Source organism: Arabidopsis lyrata (assembly GCF_000004255.2).
Source record: "Arabidopsis lyrata subsp. lyrata unplaced genomic scaffold ARALYscaffold_1, whole genome shotgun sequence".
NCBI lineage: Eukaryota > Viridiplantae > Streptophyta > Magnoliopsida > Brassicales > Brassicaceae > Arabidopsis > Arabidopsis lyrata.
The window spans coordinates 5,614,567-5,636,937 of NW_003302555.1; the positions used below are offsets into that span (position 1 = coordinate 5,614,567).

Below are 22,371 nucleotides of genomic sequence, written 5' to 3' on the forward strand. Positions count from 1 at the left end.
TGTTTAAGATAGAAAATTCAAATAATAAACAGTCCTAGATTCTTCATTATGTTATGAGAAAATTCATATACGATATTGACTTAAGGCTCTATCGATACTTTAGCTTTCACGGAAAAAAGGAAGAAGTTGTATCCAATTTGGAAAAGTAGAGAACAATTTACAGAGAAGGTCCCATTTGGCCCCTTTCTTTCTTCATCGTATTTCTAAAATTATACTCTCTCCGTATTTGAATAAATGTCGTTCTAGCCTTTTTTCTGTGTTTTTAATTAATTGTCATTTTAACAACTTTTGCATAAAATTTCCTAAATTACCCCCAATTAATTGATCATAATTAATTAGTCTAAATTACCAAAACTACATATACCAAAATATAATTGTAAATAATCGTTTCTCATAAGGTTAGTTTTGTCATTCTGTGCCCTTTCTTAATTCATCCAAAAACAGTTGAAACGACATTTTTTCAAATACAGAGGGAGTAGTCATTTTTAGTCCTTTTTATTTATCTTTACGAATATCTTTTATACATATATTGAATATAAAGAAATTCCAAGCAAGCATATCCTGTTAAAACGTAAATCTAATGTTTGAGTGGGTATATTTATGGATATATAGAAAAAATTAATTCAAATGATATAAGAAATGTCATGACCTAACACCTAACCCAACAAGACCAACGCTAATTTTTTTCGATTTTACGACGTTTTCGTATGTCTATTAAATTGGCTTAGGTTGCTTTCACAACTAAACCCAGAGCCGTGCTTATTTAGATATTTTGGAAACATTCGCCTACATCAGCAAATTTTGTAGAAAATTTAGGAAGCTAAATTTGTTAATAATGGTTAGTTATCATATACGTATTATTGAATTAATAAAGTTATGAGAGATTAATACAAATAATAAAGGAAAGTGGTATAAGTTGTAATATATAAAATTCCTAAATACAAGGAATCTTAATACTTTTAAGGGGATAATTTAGTGTTGTTAATCTTTCTTTTTTGGTATCCGCTAGTTTTTTTTCTATATATCTCATTAGTTCTTTTTTTTCTCACTTCTTTACCAACCTCTTTTTTATTAATCATCTTTATCCAACTTTATTAATTATTTATATATATTAGATACTACTTTTTGTATATCAGCATAATTATATTATTACCAAAATTATATTTTGTTTTGCAACACTAAATACAAATTGCAAGACTACATATTATGATCAACCTAGTTTTTATAATTTTTTTTATAGTATATATTTGTTCTCATTGTGTGATGAATACTTTTTTAGAACTGTGAATTTTTATAAGTTTTTCTTAATATTTGTAGATTTATTTAAAAAAAATTAAAAAATTAAATTATATATTATTGATGTATTAAACCATATTTTTCTGCCTATGGTATCAAAATTTCTTGGTACGGCTCTCTGACTAAACCTATCAACCTATTTTTTTTTCTGTAATCAGCTCTTAAATTTTTTGATAGTACAGGTTTAACCAAAACGGCACGTAAATCGTCATAAACAAATTGTGCTGATACCGGAGATCTTTTCTTATTTTTTAGTAATTGTAAAATTTTAATAATAGGATATAATAACTAAAATAGGTCACAAAAAAACTCTAAGTCACATTAGATAAATATAACTTAACTACTTTATTCTATTTATTTTATTTTCCTCACGATAAGACACCTTGAGAGACTTATAAATGTAGACAAAAAAAAGTAAATGATCTTTTTTTTTTCTTTAAAAAAGTAAATGATCTTATTTAGAGGATAAATTCAAACTGGTACTCCGAGAAAAAAAGAAAATCGATTGAACAATTTTGTATCGAAAATATAAAAGCCACGTCAATTGAGCAATTTCTTCCCCGCGTCAATATGTCGTTTTTATTTGCTAGCTTCTTATATTTTATAATGGTTTTGATATGTCAGTTGTTGTGAAAGACAAAAAAATTACAAGCCACACCCATTCTCAAACTGCAATGACGTAATACGTGGATAGTGATAGTCGTGCAAAATCACTAAACTTGGAGTTTTAAACGTGGGCCTAACTTTGAAAAGCCTTTTTATGAAGCCCTATGCGTTTTATGAAGTCCTTTAGACAATTGTACACAAACCACAGTTCGGGGTTGAGACAATTGATAATCGAAATTTACATAGCTTTTATGATTACAAATCTAGACAAATACAAACATGCATTACTTGCGATTGAAAATCGCCTATTGAATTGAGAAAAAATAACGAAAATTTTCATAAATAAGTAGAAATATATAAGCAAAAGATATAGAGTAGTAACCAAGTGTTGTAACAATGCAACAATCTCTTTTCTTTCTTACATCTACAATGCAAATGACAAACCATTTCCTTTTTAGGACGTTTATGCATAACCCGCCATACCGATATTGGAACCAGAGCGGTTTGTTTTGTGAGCAGGCGGCGAAGAGACAGACTTGGTAAAATACATGTAGTAGTAGACATTAAGAACCATAGTGGCAACTATAAACACTGCTCCTGCAATGAAAATTCCTTTCCTAAGTGATGCACACGAAAATGTTTGCGAGCTTAAGTACTTTGTGTGGTAGGCGTTCTTCGTTGCTCCTGCTATTACACAAGCTTCTGCTACCAGAAATGTCATCCTGAAAATTGTCAAATTTGGACATCCCATATTGTGTTTAGAGACAAAACTTGTGCTCCATGGATATGTCAAAGCTTCAAAATCAGAAATAACTCTAAACCTCTTTCAATATATCAAGACTCAAGAGGAAGCTAAACTTGAAGATATATACATTGTTTTAGAGATGTTTAAGCTAATGTGACTCACCAAGAAGAGATGAAATAGATAATAGACCAAGCACGGTCACTTCCAGGAGCTAAAGGTCTTCCAAAACACATGCATTTGGTAACACCCATAAGCAATGATTCACTTGAGAGAAGGAAAAGGAAAGCTCCAACTCCATAACCAGTGGCTACATCTGAGTCATAAACGCAGAACGTTGTGTTCGTTATTGGGTCTTGTATAGACTTCCCCTGCCACAAAAACAGAGAAAGAAAGACCTTAAGAACTATCACAACAGCTTATAACTCTCAATCTTTATGCTTAGTTACATAGATGTTTCTCTAGTCTCTCAGTCTACAAAAACATAAACACATGGTCTTAAATGGTTCTTTCAAAGTGTCAAGATTTCCCTAAATTTCACAGAGATTATAAAAGATAAATTCTTGATTCTGAATTGATTCAATCAAGAACTTAAATTAGAGGCACCATTAGTCGTTACTAAATCTACGAAACAAATTCAGAAATAGAAATTTTCAGTAGCATCAGCCTATTGAATATTATAACCTAAGAAAGCATTAGAATTCAAGATCAAATTTCATAAGAGAACAAAAACCCTAGAAGAGAGAAACAAAGTGGAACAGAGAGAGAGAGAAGAGTGAATTTACGATGCTACGGCGGCGCTCGGCGGCGATAGAGAAGCCGAAGGCAACTAAACTCAGAGCGACGACGAGGATAAAAACCAGAGTCGAGGCCTTCCCTTCTCCCATTATCTCCGACCAAAGAGACTTTCGCAGAGACGACGAAGTGGTGAGGGAGGAGTGAGAGAGCAGGAAACGAGTTAAAGTGAAAAACACGAGCAGTGATGAAATAAAGAACACGCGTGATTTAGCGCGTGTTCGTCACGTTTGAACAAACAAAAGCTTCACGCGGAGTGTGAGGCGCGTGGGAAAGCTTTTTGAATTTTGTAGTTTCCTTTTTCGAAAAAGCTAAAAGGGTAAGAATGTAAAAGGCAATTTTTATAAAGAGATGGGCTTAATGGGCTCAAAAAGCTCAAATATTTTCCTTTTAAGTTAAGGCCTTAAGGGTAAGCCTAATAGGTTTGACTTATACGAGAGTCAATTTAAGAAGGGTTTTAAGAATAATAAGATTGTTTCATACAATTGCGAATTGATACAAAAAATCTCAGCATAGTACATCTTTTGTCTTATTCCAGGTGAAAGTTACATGTCATGTTTTGTTGAGTGAGATTTATCTGTTAATTTTTGTCTTCACTAGTTTATTTAAATTGATACTTATAAAAACAAATCAATGAATTTTAGAATAAAGCATGCGAGATTTCCGGCCACAAAGTTTGACGAATCTTTTGGTTTGATTGACACATTAAAAGCGAAACAAAATTTATTTATTTATTTATAAGCTGTAAGCAAAAAGAATCGAAACGAAATATAGATCGGGAGACAGAGAAATAATGAGTTGTCCTCATGTCACTTGGCTGGTCCGTACCATAACCATTGCCCATGTATGTACATATTTCTTCTAATTAACGCTTTCTTTATTGGTTTATGTACATTGTTTGTTTCTTTTACTGTAATCGCAATCTGTCAAAAGTAAATTATATGACTAAAAGAGATATATAGTTTCTTGATTTATAATCGCAATCTATTAGCCCTAAAAAAAAATCGCCATCTATTTGAAGCAAACTCTATGACGAAACTAATTTTCCAACTTAATAACTTCCCAAATACTTGCAAAAGATATGCAAATTATGTTAGACGAAAAATTTAAAGTTATTATATTGTTTTCTTTTTCGAATAAATATCGTTGTAACTTTCAAAAAATTTAAAGTTATTATATTGTTCTCTTTTTCGAATAAATATCGTTGTAACTTTATTTTTGAATAATCATTCACGTATGCAAAAAATTATTCTCTCGATAATGTTTGATAATATGTAGTATTCAGCAAAATTATCCACAATAATTAATGCAAATCTTTAAACTCTTGAAAAATTATGACTACTTTGTTTACATATTATACTTCCATAGATAAAACTATATACGCATTAATCACGTAAAAAACAATTGTTGAAATATCGCCAATGTTGATAACTTGTATTTTGTTAAATTATCTGAAATATTTAAATGTATTACAAATACAAATCGTTTGGAAGAAATATAATCTTTAAAATTTAGCTAAATCACTTAATTATCGTATGTAGTATTTTATTTAGACGAATTTCGTAACTATAACTTTTTTACTTTACTAAACAGTTCTTTAAATTTAAGTAACATCGTAAATGGTAAAAATAGTAAAACCACCGTATCACGTATACTTTTTTTCTTACATCAAAATTCAAAACTCTATTCATTAAGTTGTAGGCAAGAGACTCTCCTACAAGAAGCATCAAACATAACTATTGAACTTACATGGGAGTAAAAGATACACGAGTTGATATGTTTCTAGCAAAGCACAACACCCGGACAAAGATCAAAATGTAAATTAAAATACTACAAAGATATATATATATAAAATGTCTAAAGACCCTAAAGATAATGACTTTCACTCTAAAAATAAACCACTCGAACTCGTGAAAAACTAACCATGCTAAACCGCTAGCTACCTTGAGAAACATTGCCACAAGAATAACAAGATTTCACGATATCAAGTATACTGAAATAAAATGATCTTGAAATATGAAAGTACACAATTCATCACAAAAATAATGTTAGTACGCAATTCATCACTAATGTTTGTCACAAAACAAGAACTAATAAGACTCCAAAAATGATCAACTCCTTTAAAAATTTACATCTGTACAAAAGAGACAATACAGAAAAATAAAAGGGTAGAAATGATATCTTCACATTTCAAAACTCTTTCGAGCCTTTCCTTTTGTTATACAATAAGGAAGATATTACACTATATGCTCTTATTTTCACTAAAGACACCAAATTAACCACTCTCTTTTCTCCCCCCTTTTAATTACAAAATTTTAGAAAATGGACACCCAAAACCCTAAAATTTATAACAATCCCTTTTAAAATCCCCCACTTTTTGTTTTCCAACATATTTACACATTTAAACCAACAAAACCCTCCGACATAATCCATAATCAATTCCTAAACCTTTCTTAGTTGTTCCTTTTAATTCCCTCTCTGTTATATATATATATGCATATTGGACTACTCTTTATGCAAGAGTCGAAATGCTCCGGTTGCTTCTGCGTCTGTCACAATCGAATCCCACAACACGAACCACGGGATTGTTCCCGAAACTCGTCGCCGCCATAACACAACTGCCGTTCCTTGGAGAAGACGGTGGCTGCGGTTTGGTTGCTCGTGGAGTCGATGGAGTCGGAGAAGCCACCACGAGAAGCTCTTCTCGAAAAAGTGTATCTTTTGTTAATGGGTTAGAAACTCTACTTGGTGGTGACCCTGTGAAGAACAAAGGCGGCGTCATCACCCTCCTCGTCTCATCTTGTTCACCACCGCCCTGAAAATATCATCACATAACAATAAAAAACCAAACTTTAGCTATCAATTCAATCAAATAATCAGCTGCAAAAGCAAAAGGATTGTTATTGAATCATATATATACCTTTGTGAGGATGAAATCCAAAATCTCACTTCGTGAATTCGATTCACATGATTCCATCTGATGACTGCAAAATCAATAAATTTGATGGCTTTTAGTATTTGTCTCAACAAAGTTACCAACTTTATCAAGAAAAGTGTCTTACTTGAGTTGCCATCGGAGAGATCGAGAAGAGTGGTGATTAAGAACACCAAGACGACGAGGTTTAGGACAAATCACGGCGTCTCTCCGATCAGAAACGACGGCGTTTCTCTTCATCTCTTCAAAAGCGTTTTGTTGGATTCCACAGCTGTTCATCATCTTTGGTTGCTTCAAAGAATCAATCAAACACACAAAATAGTGAATTAAGAAGATGTTAATAAAATTGTTGTATAAATAATAGTATAAAAAAGATAAGGGAAGGAGAGAAGAGGTGGTCAAATGGTAACGTGTTTCTTATGGAGATCTGGTCATAAGAGAATTATTTAATTAATTTTATTAAGGTTGATTAATTAATTAATTAAGAGTAAAATAAAGAATGGTAAGGAATTAGCCACTTGACAAAAATTCAACCTAAATTTATTTTATTTTAATAAAATACAGTAATGTTTTCCATTATAGCGGAGAGAGACAGATTTTTTCTTCTTTTTCAAGAATAATTAAACTCTAAAACAAAGAAAAATGAGAAAAAGTCTTAAATTAAACAGTGATAAAGATGATCAAGAATTAACATAAAATGAAAACTGATGCTTTTGAGGTAAAACACATAAAGAATTCAAGAATTCGAAAAAGAATTGTTTCAAGATCCAAATTATACGATAATCATAAACGCAAAACACAACGATGATCTTGAGAGATAGTTGAGATCCAGATCCGAAATTCAAAAGAAATTGAGAGATACCTGTAGGTGGAAGAAGAGGCAGAGATCGTTCTTAGCTTGAGCAGAAGAAGAAGAGAGAGATCTGAAAGAGAGAAGAAGAGTCTAATGGTTTTTTAGGTTAGGGAAAGAGAGAACCTGCAGACAACAAATGCTATGGAATCAGTATTTATTTATTTATTTTTCTGAATTTCTATTAAGGCATAATTGTTTGTGTTAGAGCAAAACGCTTTTTTTTAGCTACAAATATTTAATTCTTTACTTATAAATTTAATTTAATTATTACAAATGTTACATAAATTGGATTTAATTTTAGCTTTAAGTTTCAATGTTTAGATTTTTGCCTTTTTTTGGAACAAAGGAAGGCGGTGCCTAACCAGACTCTGTCCTCGTAAATATCTTTCAGTGGTTATTAATGTCACCGACGATATATATCAATATTTTAATTTACATTGAAATCTCTCTTTTTTTACTTTATCACACTAATCACTAGTCACCATTTGGAGAATTGAAAGATTTGCTAATAGAATTGTTATTTTATGTACATAACTAATTAATTAACTACAGAAAGATGGATTCTTCTTTTCAGTTTACTGCATGTTGACATTTGTCTATTGAAAATTTATGGCATATCTATGAATATATATATATATATATTTTTAAGAAAAGCTTTATAAACTGTTACTTTGTTACGTCATAAATAAATATCAAGATGTTAAGGAAACAATCTCTCGCTTTTCAATATTTTAATCTTTTTTTTTTTTTTTTTTTGTTTACATCAAACACTCCAATATATTAAGTTAAAGACATACAAACTCCTCTCTAGGAGGAGAGGAACGTAGACCAATAAACTTACATAGGAGGATAGATACCCACGGTATGTTGCTTCGAGAGCAAAACAACATCCAGACCTTAATACAATAAGACAAATAACTAGATTGAAGAGCTACAACAAAAGAAATAGAAAAACTAGTGATAGAGAGTTCCACCACGAAGGAAGGATTCTTGTCGATGCGGAGGGCTGTCCTTTTCCAGAATGCCAAGCTCCATGATAACCATTGCCGCAAGGAATACAAAAGACTCCAAGCAGTTTTATACTTCCAATAATGCGCCTGAAGTGCATAAGCACTCATTCCCTGAAAAGGGAGGTCGCAAAAAGGATGAGATGAAAATCTCGCAATCCAAAGTCCAAAGTCGTCGAAGAAGAGGAGGATTCGAAACCACACAATTGTATGCAGAGTTCCCGAACCAAGCAAAGAGATGCCGTGAAGGTTAGTGTCCGTGAGTATGAGTGAAGAAAAAGGGTATAAAAGTGCTCCCGGTCTCGCATAGGTAGTCACCCGAGAAAACAAAGTGTTTTGGGACACACCTAAGCATCTCAGGAGGAGGCACATTAGAAATTTACCTCGCCATTGAGGGATGGTAGCAGAAAAGGTCTCTCTTTCAACAAAGGGGAAGTTAAAGCCATGTCTCTCCTCATGGGAGGAAATAGTGGAGTCGGGAAACATCAAATCCAGTGTCAACATTCCAATCATGCCATGACTACCTCGGAAAGTGGTTTGGGGAAGTGATCTCTCCAAAGCTGAGGAGGGTTGCGGAAGTGATCTCTCCATAAAGGAGGAAGTTTGTAAAAAATGTTTCTTCATAAAGAAGAAAACTGATCTTGAGCCATCACAAATCAGTAGATATGATTGACAGTAGATTAAATGGCTTGATCGAAATATTGTTATAAAATTGATTTCAGCCCAAAGAGTTGTAAAAACTATGTTACGTTTCAGGTTAAAGGGCTTGAAAAATGTCTGGATGTGGGAGAGAAAATTAAAAGGGTTGGGCTGAAATATAACCAGGCCCATCTTGCCACAGGCCCAAACCTGGGCCAAGTCAGTAAACCCTAATTTCTCAACCGTAGAGATGTGTATGAGGCGGTGGCTCGACGGAATTGCGGCAATCAACAGCTGGGAAGATCTCCGGCTTGCTGGGATAGATCTCGAGAGCGGCGGAGTGGGAGGGTTCGTGTAACAAAGGGCTCGTCGGGGAAGAGATCTTTTCCGACGGCGGGTGTAAAGCTGGATGCGGAAGGAGAGAACTTATGGGTTTGTCGATAGCGCATGAAGATTTATCATCAGCTTCAAAGATGTCATCACCGGAAGGTGAGAAACTGGAGAGGTTCGAGTTGTAGCCATCTTTACCGGAAATCCGAGCTTCCACATTTTGGAAATAGATCTCACCGGCGACCATGTCGACCGGTGGAGGGTGGAATAAGGTATCACCAGAATAGAAGACCGGTGAAGCTTTGAAGTCCTTGAAAGCGTGTTTAAAAGATCTCCGACCACTAGAACTGAAATCGAAGTGAGAGGGCGGTGATGGTCGGGAAGGTAACAAAAAGTTATAAAACGATTGTGAAAAGAGAGTAAAAGATGGTTTGCGAAATCCCGACGCCGGCGAGCAACGGCTCCACCGGCGTCGGAAATCAGATTCAGAATTTGCTCTTCGATAGTTGTGCCTGAGAGAGTTTCATTATTTAGGGATTTAATCTGATTTTTCGTTAACATATTTTAATCAAACTGTAGTGCTATTGTGCTTATAAACAATATCAGAACTAAACTGAAGAAAATTCGATGTTACATTTACTGAAATAAGACATTTTGAGTGAAATATAAATTAGAATTTTTTTTAACTATATAAATTTTTTTCCTTTATTTTCAATAACTTTAAAAAAATATCATAAAAATGAAGGCGGTGCAATATAAAAATAATAAAATATTTGTTAAGAATAATATAGAAATGACGGCGATGCATAATACAAAATTTAGGAAAACAACAATGACAATAGTTATTAGGTTTATACAAAAACGGCGGTGCAAAATGATAAAATTACGGAAGTAACTAATTTTTTTAAGTTTATAAAAATAACGGCGATCAGTAGTAAAATTTATTTACGGAACTAACAATGACAATATTCGTTAGGAATATAGATATGACGGTGGTGTATATAACGGCGGTGTGAAATGATAAAATTACGGAAATACTCTATCCGTTTCAAAATATAAGGCATTTTGGAGAAACTTTTTTGTTTCAAAATATAAATCGTTTTCAAGTTTCTATGCAAATTATATATTACTTTAATATTTTATGATTATTTTTATTATGCAGTCTCTTTTATGATTGGCTGAACTTTTAAAAAGTAGATCTTTTTAATCGGCATGCTTTTAGCTAAAACGCCTTATATTTTGAAACGGATGGAGTAGTAATGACAAAATTTTTGGAATTTATAGAAATGACGGCGGTGGGTAATAAAAAATTATGGAAATAACATTGACAATATTAATTAGATTTATAAAATGGATGGCATTGTGCAATATACAATTTATAGAAATAAGTTGTCAATTGTCATGTATATATTTCCACCTAGTTCAAATATACAAGTTTAGTCTCTTTAGATCTCCCGACTTGCAAATCTCATTCAGGTCATGTATCCCATAATTGCGTCGAAAGTTTAAAACGTCATGTTTTGCATGCATTTATGATGAGAATTATCAAAAACTTCAAAAAAAGTCTTATTCATTTAACCTAAACAAATAATATACCAAGTGACAATACAACTAGCTAGGCGTTAAGCCTTTTGATAATAACACGAGTGATTTTAATTAGTTTTCGAACTTTATGGTAATAGTAAACAACAGGAGACACTCGTGGACGTTCCTGATCATATGTCCATGCGTCTTCGCAATCAAGCACAGCCTCAAAGCCAGCTTCCGTGCGTTGGGACATTTCGGTACGGTCCGCTAATGACTTTGACTTTTTCTCTCCAACTACTCGAGCCTTCTGAAAACTATTGACCGCGATCTTGTATTTTTTCTCACATACAACGACCAAATTCTTCTCAAATGGTCCATTATAAATTTTACGGGTATCTTCACCGCTGATAACCAAGAGTCCAGTGTCCACTATAATTTGGGTCCTAGATATCTGACAAGAAGGTTTCAATCATAAATAAATAAATAAAATGTATTTGTTTTTTGTTGAGTATTAATAAACTACAATTTTTCTAAAATATTCTAGCTAGTATTTTGGATGCCATTTAATAATACAAGAAATGTTGAGGTTACAATTTTCTACTATTAATCCAATCCATTATCAATATCTCTAAGTTTAATCCGCTATTATCCCTAAGTTTATTTACATTGAACCAAATATTTTGCTTCTTCTTTTGTAATATATGTGACCAAGCTATAGTCACACATTGAACCAAATATTTTGCTTTTTAAACTGTATATATATATATATATATATATATATATATATATATTTTTTTTTTTTCTTGATTTATAAAGTTTAAAATAGAAATTACTAACATGAAATTAAAACAAAACTCAGCTTTATATCAAAAGTTATTGTGTATAGAGTATTTTCTTGATTTATAAAGTTTCAATAGTCCTGTAATTAATTTAATGAAAATTATTTTTTTAAATATAGTTAATTTATATCTATTTATCTATATAGTATATGTTAAACATGCATGGACCAAAGTAGAGGAAATATTTGCGTCTTCAAATCTAATATTTGTGATTTGTTCCCTTCTGTAACTTTAACGGATGTTAGTTTTTAGCAATTACTTTGATTTGTGGTTACAATTATTCAGTTTTCTTAATTAAATCTAAATTAAATCATTAATGTTATGAAAATATTTTTTAATCCTAGTTTCTACCACATGAATTTCTGCATAACTAAGAAAGAAAAAAATTAATGGAAATTGTTATATTAGTAACTATCTAACATACCGCGATTAAAAATACGTCATAGAAGTCGCGTGCGGCTACTATACGTTTGTCCGACCCAATGTATTTCAGGCAGAAATCTACTTCAGACGATTCCTTGCAAAGACTGTATACGTCTTTGATTGGCATTGCATTTGATTTTAGGAATGCAAAGAGCACTAATAATAACAATGAAACAAAATTTATGTGTTTTTTTAGCATCGTGGCCATATTGAGAAACAAATTAAACGTATATCTTATTTTTATTTTTTTGTGTTTCAAAGATTTTATTTATAGTTAAATTGAAAGTTAAAAACGTTAATAATTGTCTATGGATGAGATTCCTTAAATAGTTGAATGGTAGCACATTAAAATAGTAACAATAATTAATGGCAGTTTAATGTTTAGATTATAACGCTATATATAGGTGTTAAAGAAAACTAAAGTCCAATATATTGAGAAACCGTATAATTACCCGGGTTTAAGAATAATTTGGAGGAAACTACTTTCTACTTAAACCTTATTTTGACCGAAATCAACGATTCATGTCAATGTCAATATTTTGTTTTCCAAAGCTTTGGCAAATTTTGGAGGAGCATATATAACAAACTTCGACAATAGACTTTACTACTTTAGGAGAGATTAACAATAACAATATTTTTTAGTTCAAAAAAAAAAAAAAAAAAAAAAAAACCAATAACAATATTTATTAGGTTTATAAAAGTTGAAGGCAGTGCTTGGAAATAAAAAAACGGCAATGCAAAACGACAAAATTACGGAAACTAAAATGACAAGAAAGATTTTTAAAAATTACAGAAGTGTGTAGTGACACAATTAAGAAAATAATAATGACCAAATTTTTTTTTGGTTTATAAAAATGACGGTGATATCAAAAACAATATTTTTTTAGGTATATAAATATTACGACGGTGTGAAATGACAATACTAAGAAAATAAGAATGACAATATATTTTAGGTTTATAAAAATACGAAGCTGCAAGATGACATAGATTATTATCATGCCCTGTTTCAGCTAGCCTTTTGATTTTTATCTAGTATACGTAACTTTTTGTTTAGTTTTGATGTGTGTTATTGATGGTTCCCAATTCCCTGTGTGCTTTTGTTTTGTTGAGCCTTCTGCTGCAGCATTGTGGTGTTATTAAGTTCTTCAAGTCGACTTTTATAAGAGTAAGATGTTTGGCTTTCGTTTGTTTGACCAATTTGATGTTTAGTCTTTGGTTCAACTCCTCTTGTTCAATTTTGGTTCTACTAGATATTAACTATTGGACTAGTTAGCCATTGGGCCTATGGGCTTTGCAAAACATCCTATTTTTCAAAAAAGAATGGAAACAAATCTACTTAGGTTAAGTTTGGTGATTACTGAAGCTTTAATATTTCTGAGGGGACCAATGTAACGACAACCTTTAGCTCAGAGATCATAATGAGTAATGACTACGGCCTCAGCCTCATCTCTAAATTTTAGGGTTTCTCTTACATTTCTTTGTAAATTCTTTTCTGCTTCTAAAGGAGTGAGTATTAATAGATACCCTTTTTTTATTTGATATGAATGTGAATTTGCTAATTTAGAGGCTGCCTCTTTCTTAATTTCCAAAAAAAATAGGTGGTCTGAAAAGATTCGACAAAAATTAAAAGAACGTTCAATTTTTTTCTTTCTTGGAACTGTGAGATTTTAATTGAAACTCGTACTGACTCTACAGTTATTATATGTGAATTCGACAGTGACTAGAGAAAAGATAGGTTTTGGAATTTGATCTTTAGCTTAAAATTAGATCAATTTCATGATGCAATACATAATTTAGTTTTATTCATTTGTAATCCTATGGTTAGTCTTATATTTTTTTGTGAATGAATTTGCAAGAAAATCATTATTACAAGATTCGTTATGTTTCTTCTTAGTCAGAAGCTATAGCAAACTAAACATTTGGTCCGATCCAAGTACTATCGCTCACAAAACACAGAAATTGCTAAATGTTCTAAGAAATGGAGATATTTATGTTTAAGTTTGTGTTTATTTCTAAGTAAAGTAAAAATAAAAAATCAATTGGATATAATATCACACAAAATTATTAACAATAAATTTTCTGATATTGGACTTGTTATATGTATATATGAATTTGACCATTATATATACTAATTAGGGATACCTTGACCCATAAAGTCCCCACAAGCTTCTTGCATGTATAAAAGTCACAACGCCTTCCACTTTGAGTTCCATGCTCAATGTTCTCATTGCTAAAGAGAGAAATAAAGAGAAAGAGAAACTGATTAAAAGAAATTTCACAAAGCTCTCTTTATCTCCATCTTCACTCCATCAAGTCTTTATCCTTACAAGTTTCTTCCTCTCCTGTCTTCTTGGTAACCATGTATGTTCTCTCTCTCATTATCTCTCTAACTAAATCTGATTCTAAAATTTAAAAATGTAAAAAAATTGCAGGAGAGCTGATGATAATAACACTTTAGATCTTAATAACTTACCTGATGATCCTTCTAGAGACATTTTCCCTTTCTTTGAAGAAGGCTCCTCTTCCTCTTCCTCTTCTGGTACACACTACTCTAGTTTATTCTACTCTCCCTTTTTCTTTAATTTATTTGAATAAAATTTTATAAATAGTTAAATTAATATCCCCACCTTCTGCTTTGGGTGAGTGCATGTTTTGTAATAAATATGATACTAGAGTCAACTCCATAATAGTAAATTAAGGTTTGGAAACCAAAAAAGCTTTGATCTAATCATTAGACGTACATATAAGTATTAATTTAGATAAATCTAATTAAGCTATTAATCTTTATTATTGAGTAGGAGGGTTTAGAGAGAAGCAAACCAAAGACGGGAAAGAGTATGAATGTAGATTTTGTTCACTAAAGTTCTTCAAATCTCAAGCTCTAGGTGGCCACATGAACCGCCACCGTCAAGGCAAGATCCCTCTATTCTCTATATTATGTATATACACATAAATTTTGTAGTTTATTGATTTGGGTTTAATGGTGAATTTAGAAAGAGAGACGGAGTCACTAAACAAAGCTCGTGAACTTGTTCTTCGCAACGATAGCTTTCCTCCTCATCAAGGACTTCCATCGTTTAGGTATTTTACTTTCTATTTTCTTAAACAAGGTTTAACTCATTTTACATTTGATCTTACTATAAATATCATTGTAATTAACAATTTGATATAATTCTATATAGTTATCATCAAGGAGATGTGCATATAGGAGACCTAACATCATTCAAACCAATGATGTATCCACCAAGACTTTTCTCTAGCTCCTTCTCCGCCTCTTCCTCCGCCCTCCAGCTGCAGCCACCATTTCTTTATCCTCCTCCGTCACCACCGTTTCCTCACCATCACACCAACGATTACTATCTAGGCAACAACGGTTCACATCACCAAATCCTAACCAATAGCGTTTGCGGTGCTCGTGCACTAGCTGACTCGAGTTACACTTTCATCGGAGCACCAGTGGCTAATGGTTCTAGAGTTGCTCCTCTACCTTTACCTCCACATCATGGGCTATAATAATAAAAAAATGGAAAATGTATTTCTTTTTTGGATTTTTCTTTTCAAATTTGGATTTTTATTAAATGTTAGACTTTAATATATCCATCAAGTGTCTAAATTTTATAGATAGTTTTGTGGGAATATTGAAAGAGACATGACAAAGTAATTGAAAACGACAAAAAGTGAAATGCAAATTGGAGAGGGCGTGTGTTGTTTGGGGCTATGTAAGAAGATTGTATATGTATGTAGGAGCAGCTTTTATCTATTTTTATTTTGTTTTTTTCTTATCATCTACTTTTTGTCTTGGAGCTGTTTTGTGAGACTATACCTAGGGTGTTTTATCGTTCTATATATGTTTTTTTCCCTCCGGTGAAAAAAATAGAACTGGAGTGACTAGAGAGAGGAAAGATCAAGTCAGATCTGGACATTAACTAGTTGAATTCTAACTAACTCGTCCACTATTTGCTGTGGAGATCAATCTTTTATATTTTTTGAAACAATTGTTTTTCTATCGTCTTTATATTTGGATTATCTTTATGTTAGCCAATTCATCGTTAGATTATACGTAGAGGTCTTGTGAAAAAGAATATGAAATAAATCGGTTTTTATTTGGTGTACTCTAGGCACAATAGTTCGTGTAAACAAGAAAAAAAAAACATTCAAATTACATTGCAAATCTAAGAAAATCCAACACCTAAACTAAAAAACTCATTTCGTATCATGTAAATCATTCAAAAGTAGTGATCAATAAGAGATAGAGAGAGAGAGAACATATGATATCAAAGCTCAAGCATGTTTGTGTGATAAAAGGAGAAAAAAAAGAGCTATACATGAAAAGAAGAAACATATCATGGTTTTGTGAAAGAAGGCTAAACCCTAGATTGTATTTACAGTCTTCCCAAGAGGCATATGCATATTTAAAAATAAATAAATAATCAGAAAGCGAAGGGAGAGAGATTGAGTGGATCAATATAGATATGTGTATGAGAGAATAAGTTAAACTTATTAAAAAGATAAGTTGGTCTGAGTCTGAGTCATAGACACAACTGTGGAAGGACTCATTGATGCAGTTAAGTTTCTTTTGTTTTCAGTACTCTGTCGATTACAAACCCTATTCCCTTAAATCAGCTTTTACCATTTCATAGTTTTGCTCCTCAATTTCAACTCTACTCTACTCCTATATACCTATGTATACCCACTCCTTTTGATTGTGAATATATGTGTACACTCCTTTCTTTGTTCCATTTTGAGAAAAATTAACATGCATGTACTTGTAAATGTGCAATATGATCCTAAGATGAATCTAATAAACACATGTAGTGAACTAGTGATCATCAATCATTCACATCTACCCAAAAAACAAAAACACATTGAAAATAAATGCATACTATATAAGCACATACATAAAAAATAAAAACATTGAAGTAGTGACATAACATCACAAGATAGGTGTGCATCTATCTAGATTATAGAGGACACCAATTCAAGTAATATCCCTGAATCTCATGAAAATAGTAAAAAAGGAAAACATGATACTTGTTTAAATAAGAGGGAAACGGGTAAGTAGGGGCTAAGAAAATTAGATGTGTTTCAAAAGGAAAGCAAAACTTTTTCTATTTATGCAAATAAAAAAAAGTTAGGGTTCAATTACCGATTGCTATATTATTAGAATAGGCTGCATCTGCTGTTCCTATACAATGACACCGCCCATCTCTATTACACACTCCTATAAGCATACTTTTATTTACTTTACTTCTTATAGATATGATACATTGTTGTTTATTTTTGGTATGCTTTTTAAGTAATGCAATTTCATAATAGTTCCCTATATTTTATAGGCTGAGTAGTTTCGGTACACAAATTCAAAAGTATTAGCTAAACTCTGAAATAACAAAATTAATCATATTTAAATTGGATTATTTTTTACAATTATTAACCTAACCTTCTAAGTCGTTGAGAAGGTATTGACTTTGACTTCAAGTCCCTCCACTTTCGGAATCTGATTGTGAACTAAAAGGCGCTAAATCGAAACACTCTCATTGGGAGCTTTCATCGAATTGTCTAAGGAAAGACTTATACTTTATTGTTTTCTCGCGACGAATTTGTTACGTTTGTTCCTGAAATATCGAAAATTGCGAGAGTTTCTCTAGTTTCAGCTTCTAAATCACCAAAGAGGCTATTGGAAGAAAAGCTCATCTCTTTCTTGGAATCATGTAAAACCCAGAAACAGCTTCTTCAAATTCAGTCACAAACCATAACTCACGAGTTAGCGCAGAATGATTATGTGGCTCCGAGAATCGTCGCTGCTTGTTGTGGAATCACGAGAATTAGTTATGCACGCCAAGTGTTCGACAGAATCTCTCAACCAAATGTTTCTGTTTGGAACGCTATGTTCAATGGGTATGCGCAAAAAGATTTGTCTAACGAAGTTTTGTTGTTGTACAAGAGAATGAGAAGCTTCGATGTGATGCCCAATTGTTTTACTCTTCCGGTAGTTTTAAAAGCTTGCGTGATGGTTAAGGATCTTAGACAGGGAGAGGAGTTACAGGGATTTTCGATAAAAACAGGGTTTAGGTCAAATGCTTATTTAGGAACTAAGTTGATTGAGATGTACTCATGTGCCGGAGTGATAGTATCGGCGAATAAGGTGTTTTGTGAGATGGTTGAGAAAAATGTAGTTATTTGGACTTCGATGATCAATGGGTATCTTTTGAATAAGGACTTAGTCTCTGCTCGACGATATTTTGATTTGTCGCCTGAGAGAGATATTGTGTTGTGGAACACTATGGTAGCTGGTTATATTGAAATGGGGAATATGATGGAGGCTAGGAGTCTTTTTGATCAAATGCCTTGTAGGGATGTCATGTCGTGGAATACGGTTTTAGAGGGTTATGCAAATATTGGAGATATGGAAGCATGTGAAAGGGTTTTTGATGAAATGCTGGAGAGAAATGTGTTCTCTTGGAATGGTTTGATCAAGGGCTATGCTCAAAATGGGCGGGTTTCTGAAGTGTTGGGTTCTTTTAAGAGAATGGTAGATGAAGGGAGTGTTTTTCCAAACGATGCAACATTGACTTTAGTCTTATCCGCTTGTGCAAAGTTAGGAGCTTTTGATTTCGGGAAACGGGTACATAAGTATGGAGAAAATCTTGGGTATAATAAGGTAGATGTTAACGTTAAGAATGCTTTGATTGATATGTATGGAAAATGCGGAGCTATAGAGATAGCTATGGAAGTTTTCAAAGGAATAAAGAGAAGAGATTTGATAAGTTGGAATACCATGATCAACGGTTTAGCTGCACATGGACATGGAACTGAGGCCTTAGATTTATTCCATGAGATGAAAAATTGCGGAATTAGTCCTGACAAGGTAACATTCGTCGGTGTTTTATGTGCCTGTAAACACATGGGTTTGGTTGAAGATGGCTTGGCTTATTTCAATTCCATGTTTACTGATTTCTCAATCACGCCTCAGATCGAGCATTGCGGTTGTGTAGTGGATTTGCTATCACGGGCTGGATTTTTAACACAAGCTGTTGAGTTCATAAACAAAATGCCGGTAAAAGCGGATGCTGTTATATGGGCTACTCTACTTGGAGCTTCAAAGGTTTATAAGAAGGTGGACACTGGCGAACTTGCTCTTAAAGAGTTGATCAAGCTTGAACCAAGAAACCCGGCTAATTTCGTGATGCTCTCAAACATCTATGGAGATGCAGGAAGATTTGATGATGCTGCAAGGCTAAAAGTTGCTATGAGAGACACCGGGTTTAAGAAAGAAGCAGGGATTAGCTGGATCGAGACCGATGATGGTTTAGTGAAGTTTTATTCTTCGGGAGAGAAGCATCCTCGAACAGAGGAATTACAGAGGATCTTGGGAGAGCTGAAGAGCTTCAACATCCTTCTTGATGAAGAAGAAGAACTTTAAGAACATTTTATGTAATTTTGCAGAAGCTTTTGTCAAGATTGAACTTTTTTCCATTACCGGAATTTGCTGTGAAAAAACATTCTGCAATGTGGAAGCGGAAAGCTCGTACTCTTGAGTCTTGAGGTATAGGAATTTGTATTACTTCACAATTTCGTAAAGCAATTTACAAAGAGCCTTGTGCTCAGCTAAAGAAGGTTGCTGAGTTCTTGAGTTGTCCATTTACCGCAAAAGAAGAAGAGAGCAAATTAGTAGACGAGGTTTTATACTTTTGTAATCTAAGCGTTTAGGAGGTCAACAAGATCATGAATGGAATGGGTCACAAGAAGTATTTCAAGGTTTGAGTTTAACGAAAGATCCGTTGTAGCACTGGTATAACTAGTCTTGATTGCCGATCTCTCGGATTCGAAGTCCGACGGCGGATCACTTTTTTAAAATTTGTAACCATCCGTTTTGATCTTGTATATATTATTTATTATTCACAGATTAATAAAAGATCCGCTGTAGCACACTGGCTAAATTCATCTCTATTGCCGAACTTACCGGGTTCAAAGCCCGGCAGCGGAAATTCTTTTTTTTTTTGTTTTAAATTTTATAATTATACTTTTTTGGTATTGTATATATTAGTAAATATTCATAGTTTAACAAAAGATCTTCTGTAGCACATTGGCTTAATTCATCTTAATTGCTGAACTTACCAGGTTCAAAGCCTGGCAGTGGGAAAACTATTTTCTTGTTTTAAATTTTGTAATGTATTGTATGTATTAGTAAAATTCATAAATTAACAAAAAAATCTGATGTAGCACAATAGTTAAATTTTTCTTCATTATGCTCTTTCTGTTTTGTCTATTGATAGCTGAAGAGCTTCAACTTCATTACTTCAACATCCTTCTTGTTGAAGGAGAAGAACTTCAAGCCCATTTTATGCAATCTTATAGAGAAGTTTTTGTCAAGATTTTTTACATCTCCGGAATTTGCTGGGAAGAACGTTCTGCAATGTGGAAGAGAAAACTTCATACTCTTGAGGTAAATAAATTTGTATTAAAAAAGAAGGAAAGAATTCGTATTAGTTAACATTTTCTTAAAACAATTTACAAATCATGTTGTCAGTTTCATATAGAAATCATAACATGCTTCTTTTCTTATGCCACCAACCCTTAATTCGATCTATACGAAAAATAATATTTAATCTGTTTGATATTAATTATACTCCAAATACAAGTTTTGGTTGGGGCTAAAATCCAAATATAAGTTAGTTGGACTTTTATATGTTTGTAATTTAATTAACAGTTTTATAATTACGGGCTGAAGAAAATAATTCAACCACCACGTTATAACGGATCTCTCAAGATTTCAAAGATACACATTAGCCATTAGGTAAACAAAATCTCTTCATTTTGTTTCTTTCTATATTTTGGATTAAGGGAAGTGATATAACGTGAGTGCTTGATCAACTTCCCTTAATCCAAAAGTAACATGCAACACTATAAAAAGTAACATGCAACACTATAAAAAGTGATTTTGCGATTGCAATAAGTCACAACACTCGCGACACGGAAGCAAAAATAAAATAAAATGGGTGAGATAGAGATTCCAAGGAACTTGAAGGACGAAAATGAAGACCTAAGTGAAAGTTTGATCTCTTCACTTCCTTCAGACAGAGATTGCTCTGGGACCAAGTTGTTCAAGTACCAAGGATGTTGGTACGACAAAGACATTCTCCAAGCAATCCTCAATTACAACAAGAGCTTTCAGCCACAAGAAACCGATATAATTGTTGCTTCTTTCCCCAAATCAGGTACGACTTGGCTCAAGGCACTCACATTCGCACTAGCTCAAAGATCAAAACACCCTTCAGACCATCATCCTCTGCTAAGTCACAATCCTCATGAGCTAGTGCCGTACCTCGAGCTAGATCTGTATCTCAAAAGCTCGAAACCGGATTTGACCAAGTTACCATCATCATATCCGAGATTGTTCTCAACTCACATGTCGTTCGATGCGCTTCAAGTACCCTTGAAGGAGTCTCCTTGCAAGATTGTGTACGTGTGCAGGAACGTGAAAGACGTGTTGGTATCACTTTGGTGTTTCGAAAACTCCATGAGTGGAGAAAGCAATGTAAGTCTCGAGGCTTTGTTCGAGTCTTTCTGTAGCGGAGTTAGCTTATGCGGTCCCTTATGGGAAAATGTCTTAAGCTATTGGAGAGGAAGCTTAGATGATCCTAAGCAGGTTCTTTTATTGAGGTACGAGGAGTTGAAAACGGAGCCTCGTGAGCAAATCAAGAAACTTGCTCAGTTCTTGGATTGTCCATTCACAAAGGAAGAAGAAGACAACGGAGGTGTAGACAAGATCTTGGAACTTTGCTCTCTAAGAAACCTGAGCGGTTTGGAGATCAACAAAACAGGAAAATTGTCGGAAGGAGTAAGTTTCAAGAGCTTTTTCCGTAAAGGGGAAGTCGGTGATTGGAAGAGTTATATGACTCCTGAAATGGAGAAAAAAATCGACATGATTGTTGAGGAGAAACTTCAAGGTTCTGGTTTGAAATTGTAGAGTTTATATCTCTACATATGTGTGGAACAGGTTTAATTAATCTCAAACCTAATAATTAATGCCGGTTTGTTCTTTTCTTGAATGCAATGTAATAGAAGTTACTTTGCTCCTTCGATGTGTAAGGTTAAGAGTTTAAAATTGTGAGTTTTTGTTTCCTTTGATCAATAAAGCAAATTTCTCTACTGCTTTGCTCATTTGCTCAATTTACAGAAATGTCAACCAAAAGTTGGATCTCTCCAAATAAATGCTAAGTTCCAATTTGGAGCCTCTGTTTCAACAAATCGGAATATTTTAAAACATAAGTTGGAGTCATGGTACTAACTTCACAAACTTGTGGCTCAATACAATCCTTGCCTTAGCATCGAATACATCACTACATCTTTTTCATTGTATCCTATTTAGTCTACTTAGT

At 33.2% G+C, this 22,371-nt stretch overlaps 6 protein-coding genes across 8 annotated transcripts; 3 read left to right on the top strand and 3 right to left on the bottom strand.

Annotated features, from left to right (window-relative positions):
* Positions 1-2,215: 2,215 nt before the first annotated feature.
* LOC9328807 lies at positions 2,216-3,649 on the bottom strand. The gene is made up of 3 exons (XM_021014805.1): positions 3,430-3,649; positions 2,810-3,015; positions 2,216-2,624 (listed from the first exon to the last, which is right to left on the bottom strand). Exons 1-3 carry the CDS (start codon positions 3,529-3,531, stop codon positions 2,366-2,368), a joined length of 567 nt encoding a protein of 188 aa, XP_020870464.1. The 5' UTR covers positions 3,532-3,649; the 3' UTR covers positions 2,216-2,365.
* A 1,884-nt stretch (positions 3,650-5,533) lies between these two features.
* LOC9328808 lies at positions 5,534-7,401 on the bottom strand. Of its 2 annotated transcripts, XM_021014892.1 has the most exons (4): positions 7,237-7,401; positions 6,502-6,665; positions 6,360-6,423; positions 5,534-6,254 (listed from the first exon to the last, which is right to left on the bottom strand). In XM_021014892.1, exons 2-4 carry the CDS (start codon positions 6,654-6,656, stop codon positions 5,952-5,954), a joined length of 522 nt encoding a protein of 173 aa, XP_020870551.1. In that variant the 5' UTR covers positions 6,657-6,665; positions 7,237-7,401; the 3' UTR covers positions 5,534-5,951. The 2 variants fall into 2 exon arrangements, with proteins under 2 accessions (XP_020870551.1, XP_020870552.1); XM_021014893.1 differs by lacking the exon at positions 7,237-7,401 and having other exon boundaries at positions 6,502-6,964.
* Positions 7,402-10,498: 3,097 nt separating this feature from the next.
* On the bottom strand, positions 10,499-12,636 carry LOC9328810 (pectinesterase inhibitor 5). The gene is made up of 2 exons (XM_002892702.2): positions 11,994-12,636; positions 10,499-11,181 (listed from the first exon to the last, which is right to left on the bottom strand). The coding sequence occupies exons 1-2, from the start codon at positions 12,198-12,200 to the stop codon at positions 10,819-10,821; spliced, it is 570 nt and encodes a 189-aa protein (XP_002892748.2). The 5' UTR covers positions 12,201-12,636; the 3' UTR covers positions 10,499-10,818.
* A 1,628-nt stretch (positions 12,637-14,264) lies between these two features.
* On the top strand, positions 14,265-16,192 carry LOC9328811 (zinc finger protein JAGGED-like). 2 transcript variants are annotated; one of them, XM_021015284.1, is made up of 4 exons: positions 14,265-14,353; positions 14,425-14,531; positions 14,791-15,073; positions 15,175-16,192. In XM_021015284.1, exons 3-4 carry the CDS (start codon positions 14,973-14,975, stop codon positions 15,503-15,505), a joined length of 432 nt encoding a protein of 143 aa, XP_020870943.1. In that variant the 5' UTR covers positions 14,265-14,353; positions 14,425-14,531; positions 14,791-14,972; the 3' UTR covers positions 15,506-16,192. The 2 variants fall into 2 exon arrangements, with proteins under 2 accessions (XP_020870943.1, XP_020870944.1); XM_021015285.1 differs by lacking the exon at positions 15,175-16,192 and having other exon boundaries at positions 14,271-14,353; positions 14,791-14,970.
* Positions 16,193-17,763: 1,571 nt separating this feature from the next.
* Positions 17,764-19,920, top strand: LOC9326065 (pentatricopeptide repeat-containing protein At3g29230). Its single transcript, XM_021015287.1, has 2 exons — positions 17,764-17,905; positions 18,121-19,920. Exons 1-2 carry the CDS (start codon positions 17,764-17,766, stop codon positions 19,410-19,412), a joined length of 1,434 nt encoding a protein of 477 aa, XP_020870946.1. The 3' UTR covers positions 19,413-19,920.
* Positions 19,921-20,883: 963 nt separating this feature from the next.
* On the top strand, positions 20,884-22,139 carry LOC9326066 (cytosolic sulfotransferase 8). The gene has a single exon (XM_021013957.1). It carries the CDS (start codon positions 20,985-20,987, stop codon positions 21,957-21,959), a length of 975 nt encoding a protein of 324 aa, XP_020869616.1. The 5' UTR covers positions 20,884-20,984; the 3' UTR covers positions 21,960-22,139.
* The last annotated feature ends 232 nt before the right edge of the window (positions 22,140-22,371 follow it).

Coding starts and splice junctions, on each gene's coding strand:
- LOC9328807 (XM_021014805.1), bottom strand. CDS start 3,531: ATGGGAGAAGGGAAGGCCTCGACTCTGGTTTTTATCCTCGTCGTCGCT. Junction 3,016..3,429: donor CCGAGCGCCGCCGTAGCATC/GTAAATTCACTC, acceptor TTTTTGTGGCAG/GGGAAGTCTATACAAGACCC. Junction 2,625..2,809: donor ATCTATTTCATCTCTTCTTG/GTGAGTCACATT, acceptor GACAATTTTCAG/GATGACATTTCTGGTAGCAG.
- LOC9328808 (XM_021014892.1), bottom strand. CDS start 6,656: ATGATGAACAGCTGTGGAATCCAACAAAACGCTTTTGAAGAGATGAAG. Junction 6,424..6,501: donor TCTCTCCGATGGCAACTCAA/GTAAGACACTTT, acceptor TTGATTTTGCAG/TCATCAGATGGAATCATGTG. Junction 6,255..6,359: donor TGGATTTCATCCTCACAAAG/GTATATATATGA, acceptor TGATATTTTCAG/GGCGGTGGTGAACAAGATGA.
- LOC9328810 (XM_002892702.2), bottom strand. CDS start 12,200: ATGGCCACGATGCTAAAAAAACACATAAATTTTGTTTCATTGTTATTA. Junction 11,182..11,993: donor ATGACGTATTTTTAATCGCG/GTATGTTAGATA, acceptor CCTTCTTGTCAG/ATATCTAGGACCCAAATTAT.
- LOC9328811 (XM_021015284.1), top strand. CDS start 14,973: ATGGTGAATTTAGAAAGAGAGACGGAGTCACTAAACAAAGCTCGTGAA. Junction 15,074..15,174: donor CAAGGACTTCCATCGTTTAG/GTATTTTACTTT, acceptor AATTCTATATAG/TTATCATCAAGGAGATGTGC.
- LOC9326065 (XM_021015287.1), top strand. CDS start 17,764: ATGATTATGTGGCTCCGAGAATCGTCGCTGCTTGTTGTGGAATCACGA. Junction 17,906..18,120: donor GGGTATGCGCAAAAAGATTT/GTCTAACGAAGT, acceptor CCGGAGTGATAG/TATCGGCGAATAAGGTGTTT.
- LOC9326066 (XM_021013957.1), top strand. CDS start 20,985: ATGGGTGAGATAGAGATTCCAAGGAACTTGAAGGACGAAAATGAAGAC.